This window comes from Fusarium tjaetaba (assembly GCF_013396195.1).
Source record: "Fusarium tjaetaba strain NRRL 66243 chromosome Unknown NRRL66243_c0000251, whole genome shotgun sequence".
In the NCBI taxonomy this organism is placed as follows: domain Eukaryota; kingdom Fungi; phylum Ascomycota; class Sordariomycetes; order Hypocreales; family Nectriaceae; genus Fusarium; species Fusarium tjaetaba.
The window spans coordinates 5,192-15,403 of NW_023501447.1; the positions used below are offsets into that span (position 1 = coordinate 5,192).

Sequence of the window (10,212 nt, forward strand, 5' to 3'; positions counted from 1 at the left end):
GTGTTTGTTGTGATGAACAATGAGCTTTGTTTGTGAGGGTGAAGGCAGTGAATAATTTGAACAGAGCATACGAAACGCAAAAGACAGGCAAGAGTTCATCTGGAGTTAACAAAGCACTTTGCATTAGTCGACAACTTGCAGGTCACTGCTCAATACGAAGACTGCGCAGCACAAGAGTCTCTTGGCAGTGTCAGTCTGCCTCTCCCACTGACTACGAACATATTCCATCCTCAATAAGGCTTTTTATTTACCGGCGGTTGGGTACTGGACCTCTGAGGCCTGACTGAACGTCGGAGTGATGGCGCGCATTCATAGTGAAATTGAGCCAGTACGTTACCATTTCAGCTGACGGAATCCCAAAGCGACTTCACCAATCAGGTCAAAGGTAAGGCTCAACTGACCCTCTTTATTCCATCTAACTCTAGACTTTATATCTAAAAGATGCCAAAGAAGCTCCTCTTTCCCTTCTTCTTTTCAGGAGGATAAACCACAATCTTATCCAAATCCGCACCCTTGACATCCTTGCCATTATCCAATCCCCCAACAGTAATAGTGTTCTTCCCCTTCTTCAGCGGGAGCAACAGAGGCGCCGATAGAATAATTCCCTTGTGCGTATCCTTCTGCCAGAGAGTATGCACTTTTTCCTTATCACCGTTCACAACAACACTGCTGATTCGTCGGACTGCCCATGTTCCGTTGATACGATCAGGTTGACCCATTGGTTGGTCACCAAAACCCATGTCATCAATATCTAGATGATTATGAGCACGAGAAATGGAGGAAGTGAGGGGAGGGGGGGAGGTTACTTTGGTGATAGAAGGATACCCATTGATCAGCGCCTTGTCCTTCAACTGTGAATGTAGCGGTGCTGTCGTTGCCGTAGATGCCAGTTGCGATGACATGGTCCGTTCCAAAGGTCTAAACACTGTCATTATAACCCTCAACAAACTCGAAGAGTTTGACTTACAGCTTCTTGGAGGTGAGCGCCCCCAGCAAATTTGGCGTTCTTGGAGGGGTATGTCTTTCCCTTGATAGGTTTCCATTCACCAGTTTTGCTGCATAGTCAGCATCATCTTGACAACTAGTCCCTGTAAAACTTACACGTTCAAATCGTAAACATCGTGCCAAACGACCTTGAGACTCTTGTTCTCCTCATCGATCTCAATAGGAAGCCAGACATTGCGACTCTCCCAGATCGAGGGTAAATCCCACTTCGAAACGTCAGCTTCGACTTGTCACAGAATAGAGCTTCATACCTGGTCAGCCATGTAAAGATACGTCGTCTTCTTAGTCCCCTTGATCCTCCACGAGAACCCACTCTGCGTACTAAACGTCCTCGTATAAGCCGGCGCAACGAAGAAAGGCTGCGACCAGGGACCCTCAAGTTTATCAGCCCTCATAGCCACAACGTCTAAACCCATTAGTCTTCCCTCCTTCACTCTTATCCCCAGGTTACTTACTGTTAGGTCGATATCCCGTCTTGTGACTCATAAAAGTCCAGTAGCTCTTCTCCGTCTGAATAATAGTCGGCGCCTCGAAATCATATTTATTAAACCGAAACGTAACCTTTTCCACATCCGTGAGGTTCTTATTAAACTCGCTCACATACACATCGCGACCTTGTACTTTATCGCCGTTGGAGTAGAGAGCGTAGGATTTGCCGGTCTTGTAGTCGGTGAAGGCGCCAAAGTCTTGGGACCAGTTTCCGAGGGGGGAGACGGCGTGTTGGAATTTGTAGGGACCTGCAATGTTGTCGGATGTTGCGAGGCCTTGGAGGAGAAGGCTGTAGTTGCGGTCGTCTGCGTGCCACCACATCTAAGGACTGTCAGTTTGGTGATTGGTTAGCAGGGAGGGGGCGTACGTGGTATTTTCCTGTTTCTTCGCTATAGAGAACCTTGGGACGTTGGATGATACTCTCGGGCGACACAAACTCGTGTCCCTCCTCAGGCTCTGTAACACGTCAGTAGTAATCCCCAGGGCGAATTAGGAGACAAACTCAGTGCCAAACCGTGGGACTCCCATGTAGCGAGGTCATCAGAGCTATAGACCGAAATACCACCGCCTTCTTCCTGCTCTTCAGTCTTGTGTTCACCAAACCAATAAAACTTGCCGCTCTCCCTATCAACACAAAGACCGCCTGCATGAGCGTTGAACAAGTTCCCGTCAGTATCGTACCATCGTGCACCGGGAACAATCCACTTTGCACTCGCCAGCGCAGCGAATGCGAGGACGGAGAAGAGCGTCATTTTGGCAATCAATTGACTTGTACAACCAATTCAACAGCTCTGCAGCCAATCGAGAAGCTCTGTAATCGAATGGAATTGTCTGCATTTTATAGCTATCTCGGTACATCTCCGCCCGACGGCGCAGAAGTCCCCCAACGGCGTCATACCTCGTCTGAGCATCACGGCCGTTTATGCTTGTTTGTTTTGCGGGGGAGCCCCCCAATTTGCACGCCGATCCCCCGCGGTAGTAGACGCTTCAATCATGGTGAGTCTTGGCCCCCGGGGTAATTGGGGACCACCAATCGGTAACTTTGCGAGAAATGCCTAAATTACGTAGGAATTGAATCGGGTGAGCTTTGTCCGTTGCATTGGATCTGGGGTATCTTAATTGAGGATGAGGTATTAGCTGGCCTCAGGGAGCAAGAAAACACCGGACCGTGATATAGGGTATTGAAATAAACCAAGTAAAGAGTACCCTAATCTTAGGCTAAATTTACCTAAAGTTTTTATCACTTAGGGTTAAGGTCCTGCGTTTTCTTTCTTCCCCTAGGCTGGCCGGTGAGGATGCTGTTGGAGATTAGTGCTGTAATTACAGCGCTACAGGCTTCGGGTTATTATTTTCCCTTGGCAGTTGGCGATGATATCAGATGCTGACATGCATTGGGAAACCAATCTTACAATATCCATATAACATCATGGCTAATGCGCCGGGACGTCCGAGTAAAGCTTGCGATGTCTGTAAAAAGCAAAAGGTCTAAGCATCAAAATGATCGTACGGGCATGGCTAATTCCATTGTGTATCTAGATACGCTGTTCGGGAGAGCGACCCAGCTGTAAGCGATGCGTCAGGTTGAAGAATACCTGCACATACGACACCAATAGCAAGTCCAATAGACGCGTGACAAAAGCGACATCTGAAACTAGAATCTCTTGTTCTATTCAGGCTAGAGATTTAGTCCCAGCTGCGCTGGCAGCTAATCTCAACGCTGGGACTGTATCAAACCAGGCTTTCTTCCAGGGCATCGCCCCGTCTTTGGTCAATACCTTGGTTGAACTATACTTTGACAATGTCTATCAGTCAACTCTTCTATTACACAAGGCCACATTTCTGCAATCAGTAGCAGATCAGAGCATTAAGCCTCATATTCTTCTCAGCATTTGTGCCTGGGGCGCCAAGTGAGCCTCCATTCTCGCCCCCCCGCTGAACCTAGCTAACGACCAAGTTTCTACCGTGATGATTCGGGGAAAGCTACTCTCAAAGACCAAGGCCTCATGACCAAATGGGCTAAAGAAGCTGGGGCGCGGGTCTTCCAAGATGCAGAAGAGCTCAACGATGATAATCTCGTCACGTTCTGCAATCTATCGCTGTTCTGGCATAGTCAAGGTTCATGGAGGATAAGCTATCTCCACAAGGGTACGTCCACTCAACTTAGACCTTGTCAATACTGACTTTACTAGGTAACGCCTGTCAGCTCCTCCACATCAAAGGGACTGGCACAAAGAACGAATCCTCAATCGAAGCTGAACTAAGAAGACGGCAATTCTGGACATGTTACTTATTCCACTGCTTCAGTTGCGAGAAGCTGTTTAGATTCGAGGCAATTGCTGACATTGAGAATCTGCCGCTACCTTGGTCTGAAGAAGACTTTGCAGCTGGGGCATCACGCTTAGCGGTCGCTACGATTGCGAATGGAGATTGCTCGGGAAGTATTTTTGCGGAGCTCATACGCGGTCTCAATCTCTGGTAAGTCGAATCTCACCTACCGACAATTGTACTGACTTGGAAGGTCCTCTGTCGTGTCTGTCGTTAGATCCGAGGGTGACCTCAATGCACGCCTTCAAGAGATCTTCAGGGTTGAGAACAGCATCTCATCATGGTGGAACAACGTCCCCATCAGCTTCAAACTTGAGGCATCTCCTGCTTCAAGCATGCCACCCGAGGATTTACCCAAGATCATTCTGACCAACCTCGCCTATCATCAATCCCTCTGCGCTCTGCATTCATCCATCGTTCCGCTCTTCTGTTGGTCAAAAGGCGACAGGACTTACTCCTCGGCCAGACAATTATCTGCTCTGCTCAAGTCGCCTTTGATCACGCTGTTGCTATCTCCAGCCTCAACTCTGCGATATTAAATACCGGTTATCCGCTCAGTTCGATGCCGATATTTGTCGCCTACGCAGCTTACTCAAGCTGCGCTATTCAGATACCTTTTCTGTGGTGTTCCGAGACATCAGTTAGAGAGCGAGCTCAATCCAACATTGACGCCAATGTCAAGATGATACAGGGCATGTCGGGTTACTGGAAGCTGGCTTCATTGCTGGTTAGTGTCGTAATTTTATATGATGTCGCTCACACTAACGCTGGGACAGCAACTCTACGTGCGCTGCCTTCATAACGTTCATAAACGCAATCCGCCTATGATCGCTGGTGAGCCCAAATACATGGATATTTCGGCACTTGTTGACTTTGACGTCGATGCGTCGCTTGCAAAATCGTCGATTTTACAGTTTGCTGGGATGTTGCGATCTGATGAGAATGGATATGTCAAAGCTGGAGACGAGACCTCAGATCCAACTGTATCCATTGACGGCCCCAATTCTGACGATCCTCAAACTCCAGATCGCACAGCGAATACGAGCAAACCGAACACGATACTTCCGCAAACTCCGAATCAGTTCTCTTCGGGGCCCAACGAATGGCCCACTTTGGATATATTCAACTCCCTTATCGACGCTGATATTGCTGGTTTATTTCCCATCGACGACAATTTCGATCTATCGTTCTTAGATGCAGATCAGACCTTGTGGGATTTCGGCCTCGATCTGGAAATACCCTAGAGCTTCGACTTATCATATGACAAATCATCTTAGCGCAAACGAGATCGTACTAGCGATGACATTCTCCGAGTCGGTAAATTCCATGATTGGTCAAACAAGTCTCGAACTAGACAGTGGGACCGGTAAATGCCTCGGCACGGAAAACACAAACTCCATAATGACGATCGAGATGGACATGGACCAGTATAAGAACTCTCACCACGTCAACTTCATAACCTCTTGACACTCTAATCTCAATCATATCCACTCATAAAAATGCCTCTCACAGTCCATCACCTCCAAGTCTCCCAGTCAGAGCGTATCCCCTGGCTCTGCGAAGAACTCGGCATCGAATATGATCTCAAGCAATACAAACGCTCTCCCCTCCTCGCACCCGCCGACTTCAAGGCTCTTCACCCCATGGGCGCCGCCCCCGTCATAACAGACGGCGCAACAACCCTCGCCGAGAGCTGCGCATGCATTGAATACATCAGCCACAAATACGCCAATGGCGCTCTCTTCCTGCCCCCAAGTCACCCAGCGTACGCAGATTTTCTCTACTGGTGGCACTACGTCGACGGAACCCTCCAAACTGCCTTAGGTCGAATCATGCTCATTCGCTCTGCAAAGTTGAGCGATGATAACCCTGTCGTGCAGTTTGGTAAAGTAAAGTCACGACAGGCACTCAAGTTATTGGATGAGCGGGTCAAGAATAATGAGTGGCTTGCGGGCGAGGAGTTTACGGCTGCTGATATCATGGTTGTGTTTCCGCTCACGACGATGAGATACTTTTCGCCGTATGGATTAGAGGAGTATCCTAATGTTTTGAAGTATCTTGAACGGATTGCACGGAGGGAGGGGTTTAAGAAGACGATGGAGAAGATTGATAATAGTATGGAGATGTCGATGGGTGCGAGCCCGCCTCAGAGTCCTTTCAAGCTGTGATTTGGGGAAATGGTATGGGGTATAGAGTGGAAGAGGATTATGTGGTCTAGACTTTTCTTCTCAATTAAATATCAGCCCTACTCTTACTTTTGCAGCTGACATGCCTTACAAGTAATAGCTCCTCAGCCTCTCATTGGCGGACTTGCCGCTGATACCCTGGCTTCATCGCTGACAGGATTCATCTCGTCAGCACTGTCAGCCAAAACACCTGAAGGAGTCAATCTATGCTGCAAATAAGACACCTTTTTCTGCAAATGGAAGAGACTAAGATTGATAGAGAAACATGCAGTACCTGGTCGTAATAGTGCTGAAAGTGACGCACAAGTATAAATACTCGCGTTGATCTCACCGGACCCCTCGCTACTGGGCGCCTCAAAAGATCTCGTTGTATCACATCATGTCTACGAACTCAGAAAAGCCCGTCATAGCCATCATTCAGGGCGCATGGCATCGCGCGAGCCACTACGAAGGCCTTGCGCAGTCGCTTACCAACAAGGGCTTCACAGTCCTTCAACCGGACAATGTCACAGCTAGCAATGATGATGGTATCAAAGGCAAAACTCACCTAGATGACGTTGAAGCCATTCGACAGTCTCTTCAACCCGCTCTCGATGAGGGCAAGAGGATCGTGTTGGTCTGCCATAGCTACGGAGGCATACCTGGCTCCGCTGCTGTTGACGGCCTACAGGTTCATGAACGAGAGGCCAAGGGTTTGCCTGGCGGTATTTCGCATGTAGTCTATATCGCCGCGTTTGCTCTCCCCGTAAAGGGGCTATCTCTTTTGTCGGCCGCTGGAGGCCAGCATGGGCCTTTTCTCGACAGAACAGTAAGCTACACATAATATCATGTCCAGAATACTGCTAACATGTTCCAGGATGATATCTGCTACCTAAACGACAAAGCACAAAACGCCTTCTACAACGATTGCACTCCCGAAGTAGCTAAGAAGGCAATCAGCGAATGTGTCAACCATAGCACTGCATCTCTCGAAACACCCGCCGACTTTGTGGCTACTGATATCACTGTGCCTAAGACGTATGTTGTCTGCGAGATTGATAATACGGTTCCTGTGCAGGGACAGTTGGCTATGGTTGGTGCGATGGGGGATGGGGTCGATGTCGAGAAGATAGAGGCTGGTCATTGTCCATTCTTAAATGAGAAGACTCTCCCTAAGATTGTGGAGATTATTGAGAAGACTGGGCAGTAAACATGGCTTGAAGTAGGCTAGGAACGATCAGAGGGGCATAGAAAGATATATGCGTTAACCTTTGTCATTTATATCTAGCCTACAAAGCAACAGAGGGGTTCAATGGTCCAGGCAGATCCATATCACCATGCAATAGTAACAGAAACAAGACCGCAATTCATTTGCAAGCTCAAATAGAGCACACAACAAACCCTCTCACCATCAACCTCACATCTCCCTCAGTTCTCAGCCGCCAAAGCCTTCTGTAAAGCCTCAGGGTTTCTAGGCTTGAAGATAGCCTTGTATCGACGAGGTAGAGCGACGAGACTTGTAGGATCCAAGCTACCAGTAATAGGATGGCAATCCACCTCATCAGACTTCTCAATCTTGAGACTGTTCAGAAGTCTCATGTAGACAAGGTACAGTTCTCGGTTGGCGAGGAGAGAGCCAGCGCACATGCGATAACCGACACCGTATGTGAAGAGAGGAGCGTCAGGCTGTTCGAACCATCGCTCTGGGCGAAAGACCTCGGGATCAGACCAGACTTGATCATCTACAGAATGTTAGCGCGATACACAAGACGAAAGGTGAGTGGAGACTTACCCATATTACAAGCCCAGGCGTTCAAGAAAACAACAGTACCCTTGGGAATAGTAACGCCCTCATAAACAATATCCCTGATCGAAGCTCTCGGCAGCGCCAACCTCAAAACAGTGTAGTACCTCAACGACTCCTTCACAAGCGCAACGATATACTCGCACTTCTGATCATCCTGCTCATCGCACATAGGCTGCTTCTCACTGTAAAACTTCCCAATCTCCGAAACAGCCTTTTCCTGAATCTCAGGATGCTGGCTCAAATACGCGACAAACCACGCAACCTGTGTAGTAACAGTGTCCAAACCGCCAGAAAGCATAGTTAGACTAATAGAGGTGAGTTCGTCCTTGTTCAGCTTGGCCTCCTTGTCCATTATGACGTTGGCTTGAATACAGGGCTTATAAGTCCCATTTGCGATGCGCTCGTCAAGACCGTTGTTGAGATCAGTCAGATACTTATCCCGACGGTTTCGCATCTCTTTTGCCTTGGCGGAGTGCATGTTGAAAGGGTTCAAGCGGAGGAGGGGGATGTAATCTTGGAGATTGCCGGTGGTTGAGCGGAAACGGCTGATTTCTTCCTCGACGTGGGTGATTTCAGAGAAGAGATCGTCTTTTTGGCTCTTGAGACGAATACCCCAGTTGAGAGTGAGTGCGAGGGATAGAGAGAGGCGCTGGATCATGGGCATGGGGTCGACGGGGATGTTGCCGCCTTTGCCATACTCGTAAAGCTCACGGACAAAGTCGCGTGTTTCGACATCGAGATGGTCGACGTATGTTGCTACTGATGGACGGTTGAGAGCTGAGGCAGCGCCCTTGCGACGACGCTTGAGGGAGTCGCTGTACGGAGAAGTACCGATTGTAGTACCAGCAGTATCAGAGAGAACCTAACCCATCAGCATCTCTTCAATCACCACTAATATTCACAGTAAGCGCACCTTGTGGAAAGTATAAAACTCAGGCCTCGAACTCAAAGCCTGCGCATTCGCCCCAAAAATACTCCTCGCAGCCGCCGCAGAATTAACCACGACGATAGGAATGTTCCCCAGCTGAATCTGATAAACAGGGCCGTACTTTTTCGCCCAAGCGCGGTATTTCTCCGCGGCGTTGATGTGAATGTCCCAGATATTGCCGATCAGCGGTAGACCCGAGGGGCCCTTTAAGTTGCTGATCCTCGCATTGTGACGAATGAGTTCGTTGATGAGGATGTAGATCAGCGGGCCAATCAGGAGCGTGACGAGGAGGGACTGGCCCTTGTTCTCGTGGACTTGATTGTTCAGCGATACCAGGAGATTAGCGATCGTCATGATGAAGCCTGAATGAGTCTGAATGCTACAGAGTGAGATTTGAGAATACGGATTTGGTGCAGGTCTATATACCGTCGCAAACTCAATGTCTACCCTCCATCGACACCAAAATACGCCAAGAATAACCCCACACTCCAGATTCTCATTAAGTTAGTCTCTCCAACCCCGCAATTCTCGTCTTCCGACTCGGAAACATCGGAAGAATTTCCGAGAAACCCTCTTTAACCAGGGATTTCCAATCCAAGACCCCTCAGTCGACTTTTCTATCCTTTCGGAAATTCGTTTTACTGTTCGTCATGGCTGAAGAACACCCGGTACTAAAGCCGAAAAAGCGGAACTCGGCCGATGCTGAGAGTGTTGGTGATACACCTGCTCCACGGAGTAAGAGGGGCAAATACACCTCTGTTGCTTGGTGAGTGATGATGATTGGGTTGAGTGATGTATGAGTGTTGACTTGGATGGGGTAGTGATGATTGTAAGAAAAAGAAACTCAAGTGTATTCCCTCTGAGGATAACGCGTGTGAGAGATGTATCGCCGGTGGATTAACGTGTACCTTTGCGACGAGTGCACAAGCTACCAAAGAGAAACCCGATGAGTAAGTATTCCCCTGTATCAAAGAATAAACTGACAAGTCGCAGTAGTCAGAATATTCAAGCTCTGAATCATCAATTATCAGAACTTCGTCAACAAATGTCAGATCTCGTCGGCGTCGTTCGTGAGCTCAAAGACCAGAACCAAAACAACCACCAAACCCTTCCCCACGATGCATCAACCGTATCATCCCACAACATAGTAACCCACTCACCCGCCAGCACCGCCCGCGGCGAAATGCCCAAACAGCCTCAATTCGTCGGTCCAACACGCTCCGCCTTCGGAATCCTCGTAAGCGAACGTTCCCTCAATAGAATGGGCGTACCAAAATTCGACTCCATGCCACCCAGCGGCGCACAATCACCCATCGAACCAGCTCTGGATAGTATTAACGACCTAAGTTTCTGGCACTGCTGCACGGCGAGTGATATCACGAAATATCTTGTTAATTTCCAGGAGGAGGTTGAGTCGGTGTATCCGTTTATCGATATTGCGGAGTATATCGCGCAGAGCAAGGAGATACTGCAGGCTATTCGTGGGGGCGGGG

The 10,212-nt window shown here is 48.6% G+C and overlaps 5 protein-coding genes across 5 annotated transcripts; 3 read left to right on the forward strand and 2 right to left on the reverse strand.

Annotated features, from left to right (window-relative positions):
- Nucleotides 1–434: 434 nt before the first annotated feature.
- Nucleotides 435–2,246, reverse strand: FTJAE_10698 (putative beta-glucanase; the record flags this gene model as incomplete). The annotated part of the gene is made up of 8 exons (XM_037343564.1): nucleotides 435–751; nucleotides 807–918; nucleotides 968–1,055; nucleotides 1,102–1,211; nucleotides 1,257–1,411; nucleotides 1,461–1,815; nucleotides 1,862–1,950; nucleotides 1,997–2,246. 8 exons carry the CDS (start codon nucleotides 2,244–2,246, stop codon nucleotides 435–437), a joined length of 1,476 nt encoding a protein of 491 aa, XP_037202245.1.
- Nucleotides 2,247–2,991: 745 nt separating this feature from the next.
- Nucleotides 2,992–5,063, forward strand: FTJAE_10699 (uncharacterized protein; the record flags this gene model as incomplete). The annotated part of the gene is made up of 7 exons (XM_037343565.1): nucleotides 2,992–2,997; nucleotides 3,169–3,401; nucleotides 3,449–3,639; nucleotides 3,684–3,969; nucleotides 4,013–4,248; nucleotides 4,308–4,546; nucleotides 4,596–5,063. 7 exons carry the CDS (start codon nucleotides 2,992–2,994, stop codon nucleotides 5,061–5,063), a joined length of 1,659 nt encoding a protein of 552 aa, XP_037202246.1.
- A 255-nt stretch (nucleotides 5,064–5,318) lies between these two features.
- On the forward strand, nucleotides 5,319–5,987 carry FTJAE_10700 (glutathione S-transferase; the record flags this gene model as incomplete). Its single annotated transcript, XM_037343568.1, has 1 exon — nucleotides 5,319–5,987. The coding sequence occupies one exon, from the start codon at nucleotides 5,319–5,321 to the stop codon at nucleotides 5,985–5,987; it is 669 nt and encodes a 222-aa protein (XP_037202247.1).
- A 397-nt stretch (nucleotides 5,988–6,384) lies between these two features.
- FTJAE_10701 (uncharacterized protein) lies at nucleotides 6,385–7,194 on the forward strand (the record flags this gene model as incomplete). The annotated part of the gene is made up of 2 exons (XM_037343569.1): nucleotides 6,385–6,813; nucleotides 6,862–7,194. 2 exons carry the CDS (start codon nucleotides 6,385–6,387, stop codon nucleotides 7,192–7,194), a joined length of 762 nt encoding a protein of 253 aa, XP_037202248.1.
- A 218-nt stretch (nucleotides 7,195–7,412) lies between these two features.
- FTJAE_10702 (3-hydroxyphenylacetate 6-hydroxylase) lies at nucleotides 7,413–9,073 on the reverse strand (the record flags this gene model as incomplete). The annotated part of the gene is made up of 3 exons (XM_037343570.1): nucleotides 7,413–7,726; nucleotides 7,777–8,653; nucleotides 8,705–9,073. 3 exons carry the CDS (start codon nucleotides 9,071–9,073, stop codon nucleotides 7,413–7,415), a joined length of 1,560 nt encoding a protein of 519 aa, XP_037202249.1.
- Nucleotides 9,074–10,212: the final 1,139 nt, after the last annotated feature.